General features: G+C 57.9%; 2 protein-coding genes across 4 annotated transcripts in view; one reads left to right on the forward strand and one right to left on the reverse strand.

The window, feature by feature from the left end:
- The window catches only part of FIZ1 (FLT3 interacting zinc finger 1), a 255,628-nt gene that overhangs the window by 87,122 nt on the left and 144,478 nt on the right, over positions 1-24,028 (reverse strand). The gene's annotated exons all lie outside the window — the stretch shown is intronic.
- Positions 260-22,203, forward strand: EPN1 (epsin 1). Of its 3 annotated transcripts, none has more exons than XM_050771717.1 (11): positions 260-397; positions 3,478-3,827; positions 12,080-12,329; positions 15,494-15,618; positions 15,927-16,001; positions 16,493-16,576; positions 18,290-18,593; positions 19,177-19,287; positions 19,442-19,528; positions 21,155-21,412; positions 21,577-22,203. In XM_050771717.1, exons 2-11 carry the CDS (start codon positions 3,600-3,602, stop codon positions 21,783-21,785), a joined length of 1,731 nt encoding a protein of 576 aa, XP_050627674.1. In that variant the 5' UTR covers positions 260-397; positions 3,478-3,599; the 3' UTR covers positions 21,786-22,203. The 3 variants fall into 3 exon arrangements, with proteins under 3 accessions (XP_050627674.1, XP_050627677.1, XP_050627675.1); XM_050771718.1 differs by having other exon boundaries at positions 319-397; positions 3,498-3,827; XM_050771720.1 differs by lacking the exon at positions 15,927-16,001.

Consider the following 24,028-nt stretch of genomic DNA (forward strand, 5'->3'; position numbering starts at 1 on the left):
CAGCGGGTGGAAATGACGTAAGGCGCCTAGCAACGTGGGCCAGCGCGCCGGAAGTGATGCCTTCCAGGTTGGCTTGGCTGCGGAAGCGACTCCCGCCAGGGCGGGGCGCGGCACGGGAGGGCGGGGAACGCAGCAATTTCCGCTTCCGGTCCGTCGCCTCCTTCGGTTGCTTCCCGTCTCCTCGGCGGCTCCCCTCCCCCGCCGGGCTCTCCGCGCCCCTTTTGGGCGGCGGGGCGGCGGAGCCGTCGGCGTGCGGCCCCCCTTGCGTTCGTGCGTGCGCCCGTGGCGCCTCCTGGTCCGCCGCCCGGGGCCCGGCGCACGCCGCGCGACACCGAGGCCGAGCGGGGTAGGGGGCTGACCGCCATGACCCCCCAGAGCCCGGCGTGAGGGGGCCGAGGTGAGCGCGGGGCGGAGCGCGGGGGACGCCGGCCCGCCTGCTCCGGGCGTTCGGGCCTGGGCCGCGGCGCGCGCGGGCTCGCGCCTGGCCGGTTCTGGGTGTCTCTGGCGGCCTTTGTGTCTCTGGTCCTGTGTCGGCCTTGACTGCCCCCGTGTCGGTTGTCTGTCTGTCTGTCTCTCTCTCTCCTGTCTGTGTCTGTCCGCGTCTGTTTCCCGTGGGGCTCTGCCTGTGCCTGTTTCAGTGGACTTAGAAAAGGGTTTGGAGACAGGAGTGTGTCTGTCCCGGGTCTCTTTTTCCTCTGCCTGTCAAGTCTGTGTCTGTCAGGATTTTGTTTGTGTCTTTCGAGTTTCCGAGTCTTCATTTCCCTAGGTGTCTCTAGCCCTTCCCTGCGGGCTTTTCTACCTATGGTGCAAATCTTACCCCCGTCCCGTCTTAACATCGGAGTTTTGCCCCCATACCTATCACCTCCAATCCTGAAGTTTCTTTCCAGGAGTCTGTTCCCTGGTCTAGAATCTGCCCCTTTTGCCCTGTTTTCTGAGTCTCTGGTGTGGTGGTGAAGAGCCCCAGCCTTGGATTCAGAGGCCCGGCTGCCTGCTAAGCTGTGTGGTATTTGCCAGGTGATACTCTCTATCTCCAAACCTCAGTTTCCTAGTCGTAGGAAATTCGTAGTTCGTAGGCGTTCATAGTTTCTACATCATTGGGTCCTTGTGCCTGTAAGTTGAGGTGATACATGTAAAGTACCAGACGGTATCTGACACATAGCAAGTGTGTAATTACTGGGAGCGCTGGTTTTTGTTATTACAGTGCTTAGAGGTTTTTACACAGTAAGTGTTAGATATCGGTCGGTTATTGGAGTACTCCTTGGAGAACTTTGCCATATCCTTTGTATTCTTTTTAATCTAATAATTCTCTTGGAATCAATTTAATTTGAAATACGATCTCATTCTAAGCAGTATCTGAGAAATGGTAGCTTTGATGTGCTAGTTGGGTATTTTTTTCTAATGCACGCCAAATAAGTACACAGTATTAAGATAGTGCATTTTCTGCCTCCACCCTTTTGGAACTGTTCTCTGTTTTTTTCTCTGATAATAATAGCAGCCAGTGTTATTGAGCGCCTACTATCTGTAGGGCACAGAGCCAAGCACTGTATGTACCCATCTTATTTAATCAACAGGCCTGCCAGGTAGGAATTCTTTCATTTCAGAGTTGAGCAAACTGCATCTCAAGGAGGTTGGCGCTGCAGGTAGCTGATGTGGCCAGGATTTGAACCCACATTTTATATTCTTTGCCATTAGATTCCATTTTTCTTGTGTCTTATTTCTCGCCAGGTCTCTTTGTTTCTGGGCCTCTGTCTTTCCTCCTTGGCCTCCTGCCTCCCTGTCTTCCCATGTTCTTGTATCTGCTGTTGCTTGTATCTTTCTCATTGTGTCTCTGCCTAGCTCCTTCTGCCCGGGTTTGGGTTTCTGTGTGTCTCTCTCTGTCCAGGTCTGTCTCTATTTCTTGTCAGTCCCCTTCTCCATGTTACATCATCTCATCATCTTAATGTGTCAGGCTGGGGCTGCTTTGGGACTCCGGAGATTTTCTTTTTAACTAGCTACATCTGTCTTCAGGTGCCTGGCTCTCTAGTCTGAGTTCGAAGCAGAGGTCAGCCTCTGTCAGTCATTCCTGTCTCCCCTGGGCTTACATCATGGTGGGGCTTTGAAAATCTCCCTCTGTGGCTTGTTGGAGCCGCATAGACTGGTGATGAGAGCTGGCTCTGGAACCAGGCTGCTCCAGGAGTAAGGTGTGTGTCCCTGGGCACGGGGCTGAACCTCCGTGTCTCAGTTTCCATCCTGTGAGGTGACTATGAATCATGGGGTTGTTTCAAGATTAACTGAGTTAATACATGTAAAACGCTTAAAACAGTGCCTGGCATGGGATACGAGCAGTGCGAGCGTCTGCTGGTGTCATCATCGTTTGCTTGACTCTCCTGTTTCTCATCACCAGTCTTGGGATGGGTTAGTTTAATTGAGGTTAATTTAAAAGTATGAGTTTTGGAGTTCAGGTGGGCCTTGGTTTGAGTCTGCCCTGCCATTCCTGGTGTGTGACCTTGGTTGAGTTAGTTAACCTCCAGGAGCCCAGTCTCTGCATGCAGTATTGAAAAATGTCATGTCCCTCTTGTGCTGAGTGAGCACCTGGCACACAGCTGGGACCCAGGCAGTGGGGCTGTTAGGTTCCTTATCTCTCCTGAGCCCTGGGCTTCCCCTGTCCTTGGGACGTCTGGTCTTCTGGCTTCCCCGGTTCTTCCTGCCGCCCTGGGTTGGCTCCGTGCTCCTGCCCCTGTCTTTAATCCCTTCATCCTTCATCAGCCTTCTTTCTCATGTGTCCTTGTTTTGCTGTGGATTCCTGCCCGCTCCATCCTTGTTCCAGAGGTCTGTCCTGCCCTCCCTCTCCACTTCCTCCTTGCATGGTTTACTGAATGGTTTTTCTGGGCCAGCTTCTTTGGTAGGAAAAGCCACGTCTAGACAAACATGTTCTCTGCCCCCATGGGGCCTGTAGGTTGACCTGAGCTACAGAATCAGACAAAAGAATATAAAATCATGAGGGAGGCTGGGTTTACTGATGAGGCTCCAGGGAAAGGTGACCATGATGTTTGAGTGTGGACCTGGGAAGTGTAAACAGAGCACTTGGGGTGAGTGGACATCCCTGGGCGAGGAAGAAGGAAGAGCGCATGGGCAGGATGGAGTGCCTGCGGATGTGCTACCAGTGTTTACAGGGCGTCAGTTCCCTAGATGACTGCATGGAGCCCCATTTGACGGAAGAGAAAGCTGAGGTGCAGGAGATGGCAGCCCACCCAGGGTGGCCTGGCCAGGAACTAGCTGAGCCAGGGTGTGGGGCTGCGATGTGCCACTGCATATACTCTGCCTCACTGAGCAGGGGCCCCAGCAGGAAGGAGGCAGCCTGTTTGAGGAACTGAAACATGGATGGGGTTACTTTGAGACCTAGAGGTTAACAAGGGACAGAGCCTTCTGGGCCACAGTTAGGAACTCATCTTTGACCCTGAGGGCTCTGGGCAACCCATGTCCCACTTGTGTTTCCAGAGGTCCTGTTCCCTTCTCAGATGCGGTGACCTGCCAGCGCCTGCTGCAGCTTTCGTCCAGGAGTCACCCCGTCTCTCCACGCATCAGGGGCCCTGTGCCCCTTGCTGCTGCAGCCGGGCACCATGTCGACCTCGTCCTTGAGGCGCCAGATGAAGAACATTGTCCACAACTACTCAGAGGCGGAGATCAAGGTTCGAGAGGCCACGAGCAATGACCCCTGGGGTCCGTCCAGCTCCCTCATGTCAGAGATTGCTGACCTCACCTACAACGTCGTCGCCTTCTCGGAGATCATGAGCATGATCTGGAAGCGGCTCAATGACCATGGCAAGAACTGGCGGCACGTCTACAAGGTCAGCGTCCCGCTCTCCTCCCCAGGCAGGTGCAGGGGCTCAGGCGGGAGGGCAGGAGCCCGTGTTGTGCACCCTGCCTGGGATGGCATCCCGGTTCTCAAGAGGAGCTGTAGAAGAGTAAAATCTCTCTTTTTGTTTAATGAAGGCAACGAATGTAAGGCTAAGAAGTTTGGAGCCTTGTGGTTAAAATCTGTTTTTTGAGTGAGTGGTGCATTCGTAAGATTCATATGCTCAGGAGGCCTGAAAGGGCCCACTGTGCCCATCTCTTCTGTGTGCCCAGATACCCAGTTCCTTTCCTCACAGCAGCCAAGTTTCTGCTCTGGGCCCCGTCTGTGAACGCCCCTCAGGCAAGTGTGTGCTCCCCGTGGCACAGGCGATGCCACGCTGGGGATGAACACTGGAACAGTGTCGTGTTCTCACACTGCTTGTCAGACTCAAAAGCCTGCATACTGTTTGCTGGCATCAGTCCGACAGTGGGAGAGACGGGACCATAGGGATGGAATGCAGAGGGCAGGTTGGTGCTCACCGGGAGTTGGACGGGAGGGGTCACCTACAGAGGGCAGCACAAGGACATTTCGGGGGCAGCGGGACTGTTCTGTGCCTTGAGTGCCGTGGTGGCTTCATGTCCTGTGCATTTGTCAGAACTCAGACTGATGTTAAAATGAGCGAGTCTTACCATATGTAAATTAGACCCCAATTTAAAAAAGGAAAAGGAGATTTTATCTTTACATTGCCTATCAGGATGTAAAAGATTTGCTGTTTTTTTTTTTCTTTTACAACTGCAGAACTTTCAACTCTATGGGTTGGTCATAATTTATTTAACTAGTGACTTGTTGATGGATTTTTTTGAAAAGGGTTTTGCAGTGTTTTAAGAATGAGATTGCCGTGAATATCCTTGTACCTTTGCTGTTTTCTAGAACTGGAGTTGCCGAGTCAAGAGGCTCGTGCATGTGTAATTTTGGCAAATGTGGCCAAAGTGCCCTCCATGGATGTGGCCTAGTTGCTGGCCCTGATCCACTGACCACACACGCAGATCGCAGGTTTTGGGTCAAAGGGCTCGCACCTGTGAGCAGGACTCAGCGAGTGGGTTTTCAGTTTGCTGTTCGTGGGGTCCAGGGGCCTTAGCATCCCCACCTTTGGTCTTTGGTTACTGTGTTCCTCGTGTTATGGCAAAGTGGCCAAGGACGTGGGCTGGGCCGGGTTACTCTCCCGGTGGTGGGATCTCGGGCTCATCCCTGAATCTCCCTCTGTGAGGGCCCATGGAGTTGATTCACGTCTGACTCAGGTTAGGGGCTGTTGAGTGTTAGATAGCTGCTGTTGCGGTCCATTGGCAAGCATCTGCAGAGGGCCCGCTCTGGGTGTCTTGGTGCACCAGACCTGCAAGCCTCCACCCTCGTGCACTTAGACCTGGGCCTTTTCTGGGCGAGGTCCCCGTCCTTGCTGATTTTGGAGACTTCTGCCCAGGTGAGGGCAGTTCCCTCCACTCACAGATGAGGCTGAGGCTGGGAGCGCTGCACCACTTCCACGTGGGAGCAGGGGCTGAGGCCTGTTTCCTGTGACTGGTTTTCATGCCCAGCCCGACACACCAAGAGTGGGTTGAGTCATAGGTTGAATCAGTTATTGGTCATTCATTGTGAAGGGCTGGGTGGCGTTTGTTTAGTTGAGGATCTTGGAAAAGCCTGGGGGTGCAGGGGAGCCTCTGTGGAGGCAAGGAGGAGGGGCGGGGCTGGAGGGGCAGGTGGGGCTGGAGGGGTGGGTGTACAGAGGTGATGAATCCAGAGGGGCCCTAGATGCGGATCCTTCCTGGCTAGTGGCCAGAGTGATGCTGCTGGGGGCAGAGACAGAGTGGCCTGTGGGCAGGGCTGGCAGGTGCCAAGGCCTGAGAGTCTGCTAGGGAGCATGCGGTGCTGGTGGCCGGGGTGGACGGCAGGGCAGGGCAGGAGAGGGATGTGGCCTTCAGTGCCAGGCCGGGGCTTGGGGTGCTTCCTACAGGAGGTGGGAGAGCCTCCATGGAGAAGCAACTTGATTGTTTTTGTGCATGCCGCACTTTTGTCCTGAGGTTGGTTACCTGTGGGCAGCCTCTTGCTGGACGGTGCTGGGGACCCAGCCCTGATCAAACCCGACCCCCACCCTCAGGCAGCTCCCAGGTCGGTGGGAGTTGAGCCGATAGGCTGGCGGGTGCCATGAAGGAGGGAACACAGCACAAGGCTCTGCGGGCCTCAGGCAGTCAGGGCAGACTTCCTGGAGGAGGCAGCCAGCCAGTCACAGGTCTTAGCCAGCCTTTCTTGCCTGGTTCTTTCTAATAACTTTGTAAAGGTGGGTTTACTGAGGTATAATTTGCACACAGTAAAGCCCAGCCTTTCAAGATAGAGTTTTCTGGGTTCTGACAGATGCACGTGTTTCATAACTGTCATCACAGCCAAGGCATAGAAGGTTTTTGTCACCCCCAAGACCTCCCCTGTGGTTTTCGTAGCCCCTCTGGGACCCTCCCCAGGCCTGGCTGTTCTTGCTGTGTTCACCATCCTCACAGCATCTCTTGATTCTTGAGACTGTCCTTTCTATGCTCCCCACAGCAGAGTCTGGGCGCCGGCCTTTCTCTTTGAGCTTGGGGATCCCCAGCCCATGTGGCTGAGGACGTGGGGTTCCTGCTCCACCCTGAACTGCTGATTCCTCACACTGAGGGTGGGGTTCAGCCTCAGTACCCCCGGGGAGGGTTGATGGTGTCTGTGGAAACCTGCTTTGGTTGCCGCTTGTGCTGCCTGCTGGACGCTGTCCTGAGAGCAGCTTTGTGAGGTCAGCACGTGTCACTGTTGTCCCTGCTGTGGCATGTGCTGATAGCTGAGCATAGGCACAGGGCAGGGGTCCAGGAGGGGTCCCTGCGTCCACGTCTAGCCAGCGCCTCCCCTCTTGGATGACCACTTCTATCCCGCAGTCCCCTTCTGGAAGCACAGGTGATGAGGACAGCCCCACAGGCCCAGAGGCCTGAGCCGCTGTGGAGCTGCTGCACGCCCTGTGAGCCTTGCCGGAGCCCTCCGTGCTGACCTGTTCCGGCGTGAGGGCGGGTCCTCTTGCTTCCCACCATCCCTTTGCCCCATGGTCTCATCTTGTCACTTCACCCCAGGTGGTGGGTTGTGCAGGAGCAGTCTTTCCACTTTGATGGATGGGGAAACTGAGGCCCAGAGATGGGGGAGGTGGCCTGCTCAGGCTTGTGGGGGAGCTGGGGCTTGGGCCTGTCCAGAGCCCAGGCTGTCCCACCCTGTGGCCCTGCTGGCTGGTACTTTGTGGATCTTGTCCCCGTGGAGAAGGAGGGTGATCTGGCTCTGCACGGCCTCCCTGCATGGCCTTGGGGGTGAGTCTTGGTGAGTAAGGGCCGGCGTTTATTTGGTACCTTGTATGTGTAGCACACGTAGGTTCTCATCAAATCCACAGTTGCCTGGTGAAGGAAGTTCTTTTCTTCCTTTTTCTCTGTTTTCCAGATGAGGAAACTGAGACACAAAGGAGCTCAGCTCTACCACGCAGGATGTGGTAGAGCCAAGAGGAGTCCCGAGCCCACCCTCTGGGCCCTGCCCCGAACCCCCGCTCTGGGTCCTGCTCCGAGCCCACCCTCTGGGCCCTGTCCTGAACCCCCACTCTGGGTCCTGCCCTGAGCCCACCCTCTGGGCCCTGCACTGCCACCTCACTTCTGAGGAATGCAGGGTCTCTCAGTCTTGACTTTAAACCAGGGGTCAGCAAAGTACAGCCCACTGGTAAAATCCCACCCACAGCCGTTTTTGTAAAAAAGTGAAGGAACACAGCCAGGCCCATTCATCTGTGGCTGTGGAGTAGTTGAGACAGAGAGTATATGGCCTGAAAAACTGAAATTTTTTCATCTGGCTCCTTACAGAATGTTTGCTGATTCCTGTTTTAAACTTTATTTCTGCATTGCAGCATGTCCTTGATAAAGCTGCCTTTGGCATTAAAAAGGACTATTACTTTATGCAGTTGCCCACTGCTTTTTGTTTGTTTTTAGAAAAGCAAAGGAAAAACAACTTACTCTGCAAACTTTTTTTTTTTTTTTTTCAACTTTTTTAGAGACAGGGTCTTGCTCTGTAGCCCAGGCTGGAATCCATCAGTACAATCGTAGCTCACCGAGCCTTGACCTCCTGGGCTCCAGGCATAGTTGAGGAATAGCTGGGACCACAGGCATGTACCACCATGCCTGGCTATTTTAAAATTTTTTTGTAGAGATGAGGGGTCTCACTGTATTGCCCAGGCTGGTCTTGAACTCCTGGGCTCGAGTGATCCTCTTGTCTTGGCATCCCAGAGGGCTGGGATTATAGACATGAGCCACTACATCTGGCCCACTTGCTCACTTCTTTTTTTTTTTTTTTTTTTTTTTTTTTTTTTTTTTGAGACGGAGTCTCGCTCTGTCGCCCAGGCTGGAGTGCAGTGGTCGGACCTCGGCTCACTGCAAGCTCCGCCCCCTGGGTTCCTGCCATTCTCCTGCCTCAGCCTCCCGAGTAGCTGGGACTACAGGCGCCCGCCACCACGCCCGGCTAGTTTTTTGGTATTTTTTAGTAGAGACAGAGTTTCACCATGTTAGCCAGGATGGTCTCGATCTCCTGACCTTGTGATCTGCCTGTCTCGGCCTCCCAAAGTGCTGGGATTACAGGCTTGAGCCACCGTGCCCAGCCTGCTCACTTCTAAAATAAGATTTTAAATTTTTCATTAAGGAATTGCATACTAAGCACATCATGAATGTATAACACATTGGACACCTGTGTAGCCTTCGCCTAGAGGGAGGGAGAGGATGCATCCAGCCTTCCAGGTTCCCTCAGGAAACCCGTCTCCTGCGGGCACCGTGTCTGACTTCTGTCTGCCAAGACTGTTCTTGAACTTTATATACGGGGAGTCACGTGTGGTCTTTTGTGTCTGGCTTCTTTTGCTCACCATCACCATCAGGTCAGCAAGGTTGACTGTGCTGTTGCATAAAGCAGTTTTTGTTTATTTTGAGAAAGAGTCTCACTGTTGCCCAGGCTAGAGTGCAGTGGCACGGTCTCGGCTCACTGTAGCCTCCGCCTCCTGGGCTTAAGCAATCCTCCAGCCACAGCCTCCCAAGTAGCAGGGATGACAGGCACGTGCCACCACACCTGGCTAATTTTTTGTTATTTTATTTATTTATTTATTTATTTAGAGATGGGGTTTCGCCATGTCGCCCAGGATGATCTTGAACTTGTGGACTCAAGTGATCCACCCACTTCAGCCTCCCAAAGCACTGGGGTTACAGGATTGAGCCACTGCACCAAATATAATAAGATTAAGTAATAACTTATTCTTTCTTATTTATGAGACGGAGTCTCGCTGTGTCGCCCAGACTGGAGTGCAATGGCGCGACCTCAGCTCACTGCAACTTCTGCCTCCCAGGTTCAAGCAATTCTCCTGCCTTAGCCTTCTGAGTAGCTGGGATTACAGGTGCCTGCCACCACACCTGGCTAATTTTTGTACTTTCAGTAGAAATGGGGTTTCACTATATTGGCCAGGCTGGTCTTGAACTTCTGACCTCGTGGTCCGCCCACCTTGGCCTCCCAAAGTGCTGGGATTACAGGTGTGAGCCACCGTGCCCGGCCTATTTTTTGTTTTTTCTTGAGACTGAGTTTCGCTCTTACTGCCCAGGCTGGAGTGCAGTGGCGCTATCTTGGCTCGCTGCAACCTCTGCCTCCCAAGATAAGTGATTCTCCTGCCTCAGCCTCCTGAGTAGCTGGAATTATAGGGGCATGCCACTATGCCCAGCTAATTTTTTGTATTTTTAGTAGAGATGGGGTTTCACCATCTTGGCCAGGCTGTTCTCTAACTCCTAACCTCAGATGATCTGCCCGCGTCGGCCTCCCAAAGTACTGGGATTACAGGCATGAGCCACTGTGCCCGGATATTTATTTGTTTCATTTATTGATTTATTTTACTTATTTACTTATTTATTTTTGAGACGGAATCTTGCCCTGTTGTCCAGGCTGGAGTACAACGATGCGATCTCGGCTTACTGGAACCTCTGCCTCCTGGGTTCAAACGATTCTCCTTGCCCCACCCTCCTGAGTAGCTGGGATTACAGGTGCGCACCACCATGCCCAGCTACTTTTTTGTATCTTTAGTAGAGATGGGGTTTCACCATGTTGGCCAGGCTGGTCTCAAACTCCTGACCTTGTGATCCACCCACCTCGGCCTCTCAAAGTGGTAAGATTACAGGCATGAGTCACCACACCCGGCCTTATTTATTTATTTTTAAATGGAATCTCACTCTGTCTCCCAGGCTGGAGTACAGTGGCGTGATCTTGGCTGACTGTAAGCTCTGCCTCCCCCATCCAAGGGATCCTCCCACCTCAGCCTCCTGAGTAGCAGGGATTACAGGTGTGCACCACCATGCCTGGCTAATTGTTTTGTATTTTTAGTGGAAACGGTTTCACCATGTGGGCCAGGCTGGTCTCGAATCCCTGACCTCGGGTGGTCACCTGCCTCAGCTTCCCATAGTGCTGGGATTATAGGTGTAAGCCACCACGCCTGGCCTCGTTTATTTTTAATTTCAGTGTATGTGGTAGTCCCACTGTGTGAGTGTACCATAGTTTATATATGCAGTTCACTGTGGGTGGGTTTTTGCACTATTTCCCACTTCACAATCTTTTTAGCTGCGATACCAAAGTCCAGAGAGCTCTGGAAACAAAAATGTTTCATGATCCATTTGGCACAAAGTCTGACCCAGACTGAAGTGAGGTCGTTTATATGGTGTCTGCTGGTCCTGCGGTAATGTGGCTGTTGGCAGGACTGTGCCTGGAGCGTTCTCTTATGTGTTGTATGTGCGTTGTTTTCCTGGTCTGAACTCAGGAAAATTCTGAATTCCAAAACACAAGGGCCCCAGGAGTTGTGGACCTGGGACTGCCTCTTGGCTTAGGGTGTGATAAAGCATAGAAATGGCTTATCTTCTTTCCTTTCTCTTTTCGTGTCAATACCTTGAGGGCCGGTTAAAGACTAATCTCTGATTACACTGTAAATGCTGTTAACACACCTTTGAAAGGCCCCTTGCCAGAGCTAGGTCCAGCTGCCTCAGAGGGCGAGGAGATATGAATGGCCCTGGCATCTTTCCTGGCAAATTTCTCCTTGGTTCAGACGGAGCTTAGCTGTGATAGCTGACTCCTCCCCTAGGAGCCCTGGGTGGGTTTCTGTGGCTCTGTGAAGGCCCTGGAATCACCTGCAAAATCAAAGGTGTGCCTTTTTCTGAGGTCAGTGACCAAGATACCTGCTGCAGAGCCTTAAGGGGGCCATGACCCCTCAAGCCCAGGACTTGAGCCTGAGCTAGGAAGAGCCACGGAGACCTTGGTCCCCCGGCCCCTACTATTAATTTCCACTTGTTGAAAGCAAGTTTGTTTTCATATTATAAAATGCAAACATACCAAAGGGTGCAGATTGAACAATCATGTTCTCTCTGCCCTGTCCTCTTGCTCCTGGTGGTGTGGAACCTCGGTGCCCCTCCCGAGAGAACCCAGGCCTGCGTGGGCCCTTGCGTGGATCTCTTCCCTTCTTGCAGAGGTGACAAGCTACTACTCCAGGCTGTTGATACCAGCGTGAGGTTTTACAGTCAGAAATGCTGACACATTTCAAACTGAATACTAAGACCCCCTTCATTGTGATTTAACTAATGTGGTTTTCTTGCCATGTTACTTTAGATTTCAATTGTAGAGAAATAGGGCTCCGGGATGCCAGGTGATGCCCACGGCGGCTGTGGTGCCTGCGGCTGCCATTTCCTCTTTTATTTGGATCGAGATAGAGCTCCTACAGTGTGCAGTCCTCTTCATACCGCACAGTTCAGCGGCATTCGGCCCATTCACAGTGCTGTGCGACCATCTCTGTCCAGCTTCAGAACTCCTTCATCGCCCCCGAGAGAAAACCCATAGCCTTCAGGTGTTCCCTCTCCATGCCTCCCTCCACCCCCGGCAACCCATAATCCACTCTCTGTCTGTCTGGATTTGCCGGTTCTGGATGATTCATGTGGACGGAATCCCAGGCCGTGTGGCCTACTGTGTATCTGTCGCTGAACGCAGTCCCTCCGCGGCTGGTCCCCGTCACAGCATGGGGCCGTGTCGTACTCGGTGGGGACAGGTGGGTTGTGGGACTTGCACCCAGTCAGCTGCCCCGGGGCCTGGGCCGTCTCCAGCCCGCCTTGCGGTGCCTGCCCAGCGTGCTGACCGCCCAGCGTGCTGACCGGGCGTCCCTGTGCCCGCCCGCAGGCCATGACGCTGATGGAGTACCTCATCAAGACCGGCTCAGAGCGCGTGTCACAGCAGTGCAAGGAGAACATGTACGCCGTGCAGACGCTGAAGGACTTCCAGTACGTGGACCGCGACGGCAAGGACCAGGGTGTGAACGTGCGCGAGAAAGCCAAGCAGCTGGTGGCCCTGCTGCGTGACGAGGACCGGCTGCGGGAGGAGCGGGCGCACGCGCTCAAGACCAAGGAAAAGCTGGCACAGACCGCCACGGGTGAGCCCTCCCTGCGGCCCCTGACGGCCTAGAGTCTGTCCTCTGCCTGCTTCCCTGTCTCCCAGCCAGGAGCCACTGAGGCGTCCCCCTTTTCCTCCCCTCACCTGGGACCCTTGCTCTGGTCTCACTTGTGCCCTTTTTTCCCTTAGGACCTCCCATGCAGCAGCTCTGGGGCCCTTCCTGCCTCTTGCCTTGTGCCCCAGGGCAGGTCTAGAACTGGGAACTTTTATTCCAATTCCCCATAGGCTCAGGGCCTGAGGGCGGTCAGTGCTGGGGACAGTCACACAGTGACTCCCGAGGGTGCCGTGCTTCTGTCTGCGCCGAGATGAGGGAACATCGGAGAGGTAGAGGGTGGCCTGGAAGGGGCACAGAAGGAAGGCCAGAGCCAGGGCCTGCAGGTTGCACCAGGCATCTGGGCCTGCGTTAGGAGCCTTGGCAATGCCTTCCGGAAGTGGAGGACTCAGTCTGGTGGGTGGTTACCAGCCCTGAAAACAAAACTTGAAATAGTGCCTCCCACATCGTCAGGCCAAGATCTGCCCCACGAAACATTTCCAGTTATGTGATGGGTGTGTGGGCCTTGGACTGTGCTGGAAAGTGTGAGCTATGCTGGTCGCGGGCTCACAGCCGTGAAGAGACTAGTCCTGCTGCTCAGGACTGGGAGGGAGGCTGGAGAATGTCTGCGAGGCTCTTCTGCTCTCCAGGAAGAGTGGAGGTGCCTCAGTTAGTGGGGGTGCGTGAGGTGGGGAGGGGCTGCTAGAGCACTGCCCTGGAGATGGAGGTGGGTCAGCCAGGCCGGCGCAGACAGCACGAAGGGCCTGTGGCCCCCATGGGGTCCGGCTCGAGGGACTGGACTTGTTTGGGGAGTCTAGGCCTTCTGTTTGGACAGGTCTCATTTGGGATCACCGTTCAGCACCCACGGGGATACATGGGTGTGATGGGGTGTGTACGGCCCTGCCCAGAACTCCAGAGTAAGGACCCAGGAGCTGGTAGACGGCGTGAAAGCAGAGTGTGAAGTGGAGGGAAGAAGCTGGCGTGGCGTGGGAGTGCTCAGAGCCGGGGACACCAGGAGGGAGTGTGGGCAGCAGAGACGGGCTGGTCAGCTTGAGGCAGACAGGTGGGCAGCGGGGTTGGGGTGGACTGAGGAGGGACGTTGGCAGGAGCTGGGAGGAGAACGGGAGCCTCAGGGAAGAGGCCTGAGGGTGGGAGATCCTGGCTTGGGGGTGGTCAGACTCTGCAGGGCCAGAGCCAGCGTCCTCTGCGTTGCCGGCCACGCCTTCCCATCCCAGCTGCCTGGCCCTGTCTGCCAGCAGTTGCTGGGAAGCGGCTGCGCCCCTCTGACACTCACCAAGGACTCAGGAATGTGAATTTCATGTAGTTTTCACTGTCTTTTTAAGACTTTTCAGTTATTTAATTTTTTAAGGGTACTCGAGTTTTCGCCCATCTTGGTGCATTCTTTTCATTGTTTCCCACCATTGAAAAATGTAAAGGCCTTTCTTGGACCTTCTCAGGCCAGCTGTGGCTGCCACTGTGGTGTGCTGGTCCCTGTCCTGGAGCGAGCTGTGTGGAGGGCTGTGGCTGGGGAGGAGGTTGGGGGCAGCTAGGGAGTGCGCCCTGAGACGCCCAGTGGGCAGGGAAGGGCCTGTGGTCCCTGGGCAGCACCGAGGCTGGGGGATCCAGTGATGGGAAGGCCCGGGTGTTGCTGGCTGGGTGCCGTGTTACCTGTGATGTGGGAGGTGCGGTCCTCAGGGCTGCTGGGCATTGGATTTAGCCACCACTGGGCTTGGGGGTTGGGGCATATGCAAGGTAGAGGTTGGGCAATGGGGTGTAGATTCCCAGCACCCACCACTGAGAGTCCCCAGAGCTCAGGAGGAAGTCGCAGAGGCAGGGAAGAGGAGGAGGGGCCACAGGAGCGTGGTCCTCCCTGTGCCCCGGCCTCACCCGTGCCCCACGCTGCCCATCCCCCCAGACGGCCACTTACCCACCCAAGTCTGTCAGCCGCTGCTGGTTCTCTCATCCTTTCTTCACTCATAACCCCAGATGGTCACCCTTTGGCCTCGCTCTGCCGCCCACGTGCTCCCTGGGCATCCATGCACCCAGTCCTGCTGGGCACACTGCACGGGGGCCAGCCTGGGGGCCCCTGAACCTGGTGCAGGTGGGGCCGCCAGATAGCTGCCTGCTGCAGCTCCGGGTGAGGGGAGTCAGGGCCTGCTTGTCAGGGAGAGGCCTGGGCCCGGGGAGTGGGTTGGGTGGGGACAGAAGTATAGAACACAGGTGCAAGGCGTCTTGGAGCTGGAGTGGACAGAACTTGCTGACGAGTGCACAGTGGTGGGGAGGGCGGGGCAGGAGAGGCAAGGTCCACCCTGGGGCTTTGGAGGCTGGGGCGATGGCCCCACGCTCGGCGGGCCTGGGGCCTGGTTGGAGCCTGTTCTCTGCACTGTGGAGGGGGGCCTAGGGTCCACAGGCCTTGAGGGTGGAGAGAACAGTGTCAGGACAGAGTTTGAGGGTAGGCGGGGGTCACTGAGAGGATGCTGCAGTGGAGGCCGGGGATATCTCAGCACCCTCCTGGAGGGTCCGGCCGTGCTTTCCTGTGTCCTCTCTGTCCCTCCTCCTCCTGCTCCTGGAACCAAGGGCTCCTTCCTGGCCCACTCCCCAGCCCTGACCAGGCCTTGGATCCTGCCGTCTCAACAGACGCTGTTCTCCCACTCTGAATTCCAGTTGTTCCCTGCCAGAGCTACCATTCTCCACAAGCCCTGGAAACAGAGGCCTGGGAGACCCGGGAGGAAGGACCTCCCATCCCCCAGGGGCCCAGCGACAGACCCCAGGCACGCGGGAAGTCCTGGTGGTGGCAGGGCTCAGAGGTTCCTGGGGTTCCCCATCTGCTTATCAGACTGACTTTTGCTCTGGTCCTTCCCTGATGCCTGGCCCCTCCCATGGGTGGGGCTGCCTGCACCCCCCTCCGGGGACCCTGCATCCCCACCCTTTCTCCTCTGGGCACTTGGTGTCTGGTCTCTGCCTCTCGGTCCTAGTCTTGGCCTTCAGAGGCGGTAGGGTGGGGGACTTGGGGGGTGGGGTTGGACACAGAAGCCCCCATCTCTCTAGGCTGTGGGGTTTCCTGTCTCTCGTTCCCTGGTCTGGGTCTCACGAGTTTCTCCCCCACCCTCCAGCCTCATCAGCAGCTGTGGGCTCAGGCCCCCCTCCTGAGGCGGAACAGGCATGGCCACAGAGCAGTGGGGAGGAGGAGCTGCAGCTCCAGCTGGCCCTGGCCATGAGCAAGGAGGAGGCTGACCAGGTACTGGGCGTGCAGCTGGGGCTGTCTGTCCGCCACCCGCCTCCACGTCTCACCTCAGGCTGCCTCCCAGCCAGACGCAGGCCTGGCCCTCACTGTCGCTGCTCCACGTGCTGTCACTCGTCTCCTCCCCAGTCCTGCCTCATCCTCACCCCCCCGTCCCTCTGCGTGTCACTCTCTGCCTGTCTCTCACTGGTTCAGGGACCCCAAGCCCTCTCTTTCTTTGACCTTATCTGACTCTGGCTCTACCTCTTTTCCTGCCTCTGCCTCTGGCCCCTCCCACCATGCCCCTCACACTCTCTCTCCCCCAGCCCCCATCCTGCGGCCCCGAGGACGACGCCCAGCTCCAGCTGGCCCTTAGTTTGAGCCGAGAAGAGCATGATAAGGTCAGAGCAGCCTCCCTGCCCCTGCCAGGGACTCCCCTCAGACCAGCCCCATCGCCCCTTCCTAAGTCACCCCCCACCATCCTGCTGGGCTGGAAAGCCCACAGGCTCACGCATGTTGAAGCCTCAGTACCTTCAGCTGTAGGATGTAGGACCTCTGGTCAGACAGAGCCTGGTGGCGGCCAGCGCAGCCGTGCCAAGGTTGCTTGGGTGACCAGGGTCCGTTCCTCCCCCCAACGCAGGAGATACCACTGAGGCGGGTGCCTGTCCTCCCTGGGTGCCCCAGCACAGTACCCCACTCCCCTCATCCCCGTGTCCCACCCGACCTTTGACCCAGGTGCCCCATCCCCATTTCATACATTGTCCGCATCCCATCGAATCCTTCAGCCGCCTTCGTTGGGGTGGGAGGGGTTGCTGGGGCTTCCGGGCTGAGGTGGCATCTGCCTACGGCTCACATTCTCATGTCTCCCTGGCTGCTGCCCGTGCCCCAACAGGAGGAGCGGATCCGTCGCGGGGATGACTTGCGGCTGCAGATGGCGATCGAGGAGAGCAAGAGAGAGACCGGGGGCAAGGAGGAGGTGAGCGGGGCTTGCTCTGCCCTCCCTGGCCCCCGCAGGTGTCCGTCCGTTCCATCGCTCATTCCTGCATGGCCAGGTCCCTGGAGCAGAGGCTGAAACACAAGGTCCTGGAGCTGGGCATTGGGTTTCCAGGCCCGGTCGGCCTCTCACTGCCTCTTCCTCCCCATTGGGCTGAGGCTGGTGACTCACCAGGCTGCCCTGTGGCCACCTTCTGTGGTCAGCACTGGCCGTCCCTCTTCGGGCCGAGCACCGTGAGGGCCACCCCCACCCGCCACAGCTGAATGGGGAGGCCCAGAATAGGTCAACAGCCTGACATGGCCACAGGAAGGAGGGTGCAGGGCTCGCCCATCTGTTACACTTTCTTCGGCACCTCCTTGGTGCCATGCCGTGTGCTGCACAGCAGGGTCTGTTGGTGAGTGACGAGGCATGGTCCCGCCCTTGCAGAGAGTGTGTCTGTGGCATTCCTGTGCTCTGCAGCTGAGTAGCAAACCCTCCCACAACCTTGCGCTTTCAGGTCACACTTCAGTACTTCTCTGTGACGGGGCCCTGCTGGCTGGTTTTGTTTCGTGTCAGAGCTGAGGTCACTCACGCCTCTGGTCCCAGGGCGTCCGCACTGGCCTTGCCCTCCAGCCTCCTCCCCTGGCCTCTCCCCAGTTACTAGTCTGTCCCGAGTGTCCTCACAGCACAGTAGCCGCTGCTGCCCCACCCCAGCACAGGCTCATCTGGCTGGGTCGGAGTTGGCTCCCAGCCTGTGCACTGCTGTTGGTCTCAGCAGGTCCTGAGGCCAGCCCAGGTTTGAGGGGTGGGGACAAGGCCCCCTCTCCATGGGAGGCAGCAGACAGCTTGTGGCCATAAGGCACAGTGGGACTTTCTTGGTAGATGGAAAGCCTCTTTATGTTGGCCTCGGCCAAGGGGTCTCTACCAGTGTCCCCCACAGCTCAGTGACCCCAGTGAGGGCTGCCCCGTTGGAGGAGCACCGGATCTCACCCATCTCTTCTCCTGCCCTGGACTCAGCTCTTCTTCCCCTCCCATCCCCCCGGGGCCTTTGCCTCACGGTGCTGACTGGAGATGTGTGCATGAGTCTGTTGGGGACACTTGCACTTTCCGAGACAGGGGCTCTGGTTAGCTGGGCCCGTCGTGTGCCACCCCAGAACACAGGACCTTGCAGCGTGTGTGTGTGGCGTGGGAAGGCCTGCAGTGCGATGACTGTGGGGTGACGGCAGGGCAATGTAGGGGGCATCATGAGAGGTGCTCAGGGTGACCTGAGTGGGGTTCGGGGGGGCTTCCCCGGGGAAGGCATGGAGCAGGGACTGGGGGCTGACTGAAGAAGGCACGGTGGGCAGAGGGAGGAGTGAGCTGCTTTGGGTTGAGTGAGGGGAGGGCTTGGCCTCCATCCTCAGTCAGGGCTGGGCAAGGACCTGGGGTTAAGGGGCTGCCCTGCCGTGGTGTGGAGAATGGATGTGGGGCAGGGGTGTGGCCTGTTTTGGGGCTCCCTGGGGTGGGGGAGGTGGGCAGGGGTGGGCCGACCCTAGGACGTACGAGGAGGGAGGGTGGGTGGTGTGTTTGGGGCCTGCCTCCCTCTTACCCCTTACGGATGGCTGCTGTCTGGACACCCAGGGCCTGGCCACCTCCCCAGCGACGGGCCCCAGCTTGGTCCTTGTTCCGGGCTTCCCACCACTTCTTCATGCTCCTCCTCTTCTCTCTCCCCCACAGTCGTCCCTCATGGACCTTGCTGACGTCTTCACAGCCCCAGCTCCTCCCCCGACCACAGACCCCTGGGGGGGCCCAGCACCCGTGGCTGCTGCCGTCCCCACGGCTGCCCCCACCTCGGACCCCTGGGGCGGCCCCCCTGTCCCTCCAGCTGCTGATCCCTGGGGAGGTCCAGCCCCCACGCCGGCCTCTGGGGACCCCTGGAGGCCTGCTGCCCCTGCAGGACCCTCAGTTGACCCTTGGGGTGGGACCCCAGCCCCTGCAGCCGGGGAGGGGCCCACGCCGGATCCATGGGGAAGTTCCGATGGTGAGTGTGTGGCCTGCTTGCGTGCAGCCTCTATGCCTGTGTGCACCTGTCCTTGGTTGGCTGTGCCCTTGGACAGGGACAGATGCAGCCAAGTGGCCCCGGGCAGTGGTGGGGGCGTCCTGGGTACAGGGGAGGGGGTCAGATGAGACAGCCCAGGACAGGGCGTGTGAGATTGTGCCTTGGAGGACATGGGGGTGTGCTATGGGGAGCAGCTCAGCCAAGGGGCACAGAGGCTGCGGCCAGGGCAGAGCCTGTGTGACGTAGGCATCTGGGAAGGGCAGTGAGTGGAGCTGGGAGGTGCGGGTGGAGAAGGGCCTGACACCCAGCTGGACAGGGGAGGGGTGGGGGAGGTGAGGGAGGGCTGGGTAGGTCTGGCAGAGGCTGCGGGGAAGCCCCTCACCCCAGCTGGGGTCCCAGGGCCAGAGCCTGGCAGTGATGCCCAGTTGGAATTTGAGTTTGTGTGCGGGAGACCGGGAGCAAGGGAGCTTTTGTGTGAACAGCCACAGATTCAGAGGCAATGGTCCCCCCGGCCATCTGGGCAGTCAAGGTTGCCAGCTCCTCATGCTCTTGTGTCCTCACCCAGGTGGGGTCCCGGTCAGTGGACCCTCGGCCTCTGATCCCTGGACACCAGCTCCAGCCTTCTCAGATCCCTGGGGAGGGTCACCTGCCAAACCCAGCACCAATGGCACCACAGGTACTGCAGTGGGGGGTGGGAACGGAGCCCCAGGCAGGAGTGAGTGGGAGATGTTAGAGTCGAGCATCCTAAGGAAGGGTGGACGCCCGGACTGGAGGTGGGAGCTGAGGCGGGGCCCCAGGGAGGGGCTGAGCAGAGCATCCCGACCCCACAGCCACCGGGGGATTCGACACGGAGCCTGACGAGTTCTCTGACTTCGACCGACTCCGCACAGCACTGCCGACCTCCGGGAGCAGCGCGGGTGAGCCCCTGCCTTTCTTCCCAGTGGCCAGAGGGAGCCCCATTCCCGGCTGTCTCTGTCCCACTCCAGACAGGGCCGGCTGGACTTAAGGATGAAAAGTTGACTTGGGTAGAGTGGGCCAGAACCATCCACTTGTTTTTAAAACAAGTGTGCATCTTGATTTTAGAGAAATTGCAGACTTAGAGAGAGAAAGAATTCTTCTCAAGGTTTCCCACCAAAATGTCGACCTCTGACCCGTCTCTGCCTCCACATCGCTTGAGTGCCTTGCAGACTCTTCAAGTGTGTCAAAGAACAGGGACTGTCTTGTCCTGTGCAGTGAGCTGCATGGACAGGGGTTTGGAAGGCAGCCGAGGCTCCCCTTCCAGGTCCCCACTCGCCTGCTGGTGGCTCCAGGGCTGGCCGGGGTGCGTCCTCATGGGTGCTGCCTTTAGCTGCCCTGGCTCCTTGGGGTTTTCAGCTGGCGTAAGCCGGCACGCGCCGCCTGTGACGGGCCCATCTGCTGAGTCCCTGAGTGGCTACTCCGTCAGGAGTGTCTGAGGTCATTGTGGCCACTAGTGCTTCACCATGGCCTTCAGCTGGCACCTGTCTGTCCCATGATGAGTCATGTCAGCCTTATCTCTTGGTTTTTTTGTTTGTTTAAGTGAGCTGTTATTGAGGCACAGGTTGTGGTACAGAAACCTGTTTCCCCTGATGAAAGGCCGGTGGCTAACGGGGAGTGAGCTGCGCCTGCACTCCCCTCCTCTCATTATCTAGGTTAACATAGAGCAGTTTTCCTTCTTTTAGGCCTTTTTTTGTCCCATACAAATGTGTGCATTTTTTCAACAGTAGATAGAATTGTTAAATCTATTTAAAAAAAAAATCAGGCCAGGCGCAGTGGCTTGCGCCTGTAATCCCAGCACTTTGGAAGGTCGAAGTGGGCAGATCACCTGAGGTCAGGAGTTCAAGACCAGCCTGACCAACATGGCCAAAACCCTGTCTCTACTAAAAACACAAAATCAGCCGGGCGTGGTAGCACACGCCTGTAATCCCAGCTACTCGGGAGGCTGAGGCAGGAGAATCGCTTGAACCCAGGAGGTGGAAGTTGCAGTGAGCTGAGGTTGCGCCATTGCACTCAATCCAGGGAAACGAGCGAAACTCCGTCTAAAAAAAAAAGTCAGACCTCCAGCCAACAGACGTCTTCACGCCGGCCCAGAACACGTGTCTTTGCTGTCTGTCCACTTGGAAGCTCCCGCTGGGGCTGTGTACTCAAGGAGCGTCTGAGGGCAGGCTCCTCTGAGCCTGGAGGCCCCTGTGAACAGGCCCCCACTGCCTTCCCCCGTGGGCCTAGAGACCCTGGACAGCCCCTCCCTGAAGCAGTTGCTGCTTTATGGTTGTCAGAGGGTGACACCTGCTTCCATCATCCCTCTTGCGTTTGCTCACTGGAATCAGACCCACCTTGTGGGAATCTGAGCTGACATGCAAGCTTTTGGCCTGGGCAAGCGTTGCTCCGCTCTGCACCTCAGTTCCTCTTTCCTGAGGCTTCTGGGCCCTGGGCTCTTTGAAGCGCCCCCTATGATGGCCTATACTGCTCCCAGGTTGGAGCCTTGCTATCTGCCCTGTCTGAGCCCCTCTCCCCGCTCCTTCCAGGAGAGCTGGAGCTGCTGGCAGGAGAGGTGCCGGCCCGAAGCCCTGGGGCATTTGACATGAGTGGGGTCAGGGGATCTCTGGCTGAGGCTGTGGGCAGCCCCCCACCTGCAGCCACACCAACTCCCACGCCCCCCACCCGGAAGACGCCGGAGTCATTCCTGGGGCCCAATGCAGCCCTCGTCGACCTGGACTCGCTGGTGAGCCGGCCGGGCCCCACGCCGTCTGGAGCCAAGGCCTCCAACCCCTTCCTGCCAGGCGGTGAGTGTGGGCCCATCACCTGCCCAAGTCCTCCCTGTGGGTTCCAGCAGAGCAGGTGCCTCACAGGGCAGGGACGCTTCGCCCCTCGCCTGCACGTGCTGGATGGACACAGGTGGGCCGCGCCACTGACTGCACTCCGTGTCTCTGGTCTTCTCTTCCTGCAGGAGGCCCAGCCACTGGCCCCTCCGTCACAAACCCCTTCCAGCCCGCGCCCCCTGCGACGCTCACCCTGAACCAGCTCCGTCTCAGTCCTGTGCCTCCTGTCCCTGGAGCGCCACCCACATACATCTCTCCCCTTGGCGGGGGCCCTGGCCTGCCCCCCATGATGCCCCCAGGCCCCCCGGCCCCCAACACTAACCCCTTCCTCCTATAATCCAGGGCGGAAGGGGGCCTGGCTCCATCCAGCTGCCCCATTCTGGCTCTCTGGGAGATCAGTGTTGTGAGTGCATGTGAAATGGGGGATCCCTGCCCCCAGTGCCCTTCCCCCTCCTGGGGCCCACTCACACTACATCCTCTTCCTTTCCCACCCCACCTCCCCGGAGAGAAACTGGACATGGGGCCTGGGGAGGGGAGCTGGCCAGAGGAGGACCCCTTTCCCGTGGCATTAGAAGGGGGAGGGGCGGCTGGGGCCCCCACCCATTCCCCCTCCCTCCAAACTCTCAACCCTCAGTCAGTGTTTGAGCCTCCTTGTTCCCCTCACGCACCCCCTCATGCACCCTCGGTGAATCCTTGGTGATGATTTTGGCAACTTTGGGAATAAATGGCAATTCCCACGGGCTTGGCTCCCCCAGCTTCCCATCTGTGATTTCGCGTGTCCCCCAGAGCCCTTCATGCAGGGACCTGGGGCTTGGGTCCCATCTCTCTCTCGAGGGTGGCTGGGAACCAGCCGTTCTGTCTCAGAAGTCCTGATTTCCCTGACCCTCCCGGGTCAAGGGGTGGCTGGGTTGAGGGTGGACGGCGCGAGGCCTGGCAGAGCTGTAGCCCACGCAGGTCCAGGTGGTCAGGAGGCCACTCGTGGCCAGACGCTCCCAGTGCAGGAGGCCTCGCTCTTGTGTTGAGGGAACACTAGGATGAGGTCAGAGTGCACTGGGGTTCAGGGAGAAGAATCCTGAGGGATGGCACATACGCAGCACAGATCACCATCGCCATCACCTGGGCCCCCCGCAAGCATCACTAATCCATCCCTGCACTCCGGAAACCGCGTCAGCCTCTGTCGGCTGAGCCCAGTGAACCACCAGGTGCCTCCTGGTTGTCGTCTGTGTGCCGTTGTCCCGGGCTGGACCACACCTGATGGGATCATCGCAGAGAAGCCTTGGGCCGCCTTGTGAGGGGGTGTTGCTGTTATCTCCAGGGGTAGGTGACAGCTTGTTGCAGGCCCCACAGCAAGGGCCTTAGTGACGGGGATCTGGCTGTGTCTGTTTTAAGTGGAACAAGCTGTTCTTCCATGTGGAGTCTCCCTCCATGATCCCCTGGGGTCAAGTCCTGACGGCTGGGTTCGCTCCCTCAGTGACTCCGACAGCTCTTGTGTCAGAGGTGCTGGGGTGCAGGCTGTGCGGGGTACAGGCTGTGCGGGGTGCAGGCTGTGCGGGGTGCAGGCTGTGCTGGGGTACAGGCTGTGCTGGGGTGCAGGCTGCACTGGAGGCTGTGCTGGGGTACAGGCTGCTGGGGTACAGGCTGTGCGGGGTGCAGGCTGTGCGGGGTACAGGCTGTGCTGGGGTACAGGCTGTGCAGGGTGCAGGCTGTGCTGGGGTACAGGCTGTGCTGGGGTACAGGCTGTGTGGGGTGTGGGGTGCAGGCTGTGTAGGGCCAGACCCCTGGAGTCGGACGACTTCTTGCCCCTTCTGCCCGGACTTGCCCCTTCTGCCCGGAGATGCTCTAGGCTCAGGGTGGGGCCAGATAGCTGTGTCGCAGGGACACTTGCTGCTGTGGGTTGTGGTCCAGGGAGCACCCAGCCATTGGAGGGTTGGAGGCCCTGAGAGGGACGTGACTGCGGTGTCCAAGCGGCCTGGTGGCCACCCTGTGTGCCCCCTCCCTGGTGGACCTATGTCACCTGGGGATTGCTGAGCAAAAGAAGTGCCATCGGGGTGACGTGAGGTTGGGGTTCTGTTACTTGCTGTGAATTGGGTCATGACCTGTGTCGGAGCATTCTCTGGCCTCCACTTGCCGCTGCAGACCAGGATGTCTGGAGGGTTGTAGGGGGCTTGATGGAGGAATTGCTGACCACACCATGCAGGAAGGGGTGGGGCCCAGGGACACAGGAACTTTGGGGTCAGCTGGTTACAGGTCCAGTTGCAGAGGAGCATCTCACTTCCTTAGCCAGGGAGGGGAAGCCCTCTTCTCACCCGGCCTGGGTATGTTGTGGGGGAGTCACTTCCCGGGACGGGGTGCCATTCCTGGGCAGCAGCAAGCGTCCCTTACGCTTGGGCTCTCTGAGACCCTGCTGTTCTAGGCGGATGTGATGGGGGAGCCCCCCAGGGCATGGAGAGCCAGCCGAAGGCAGCTCTGAGTGGGATCCCAGGGAAAGGGGAGGTGAGCCCCGCTCTTGGCGATCTTGGTCTCCCCACAGGGTCGTAGCTCCTCGGCTCCTCACTTGTCAGACCCTCCTCCATTCACCAA

This window comes from Macaca thibetana, chromosome 19, assembly GCF_024542745.1.
Source record: "Macaca thibetana thibetana isolate TM-01 chromosome 19, ASM2454274v1, whole genome shotgun sequence".
In the NCBI taxonomy this organism is placed as follows: Eukaryota; Metazoa; Chordata; class Mammalia; order Primates; family Cercopithecidae; genus Macaca; species Macaca thibetana.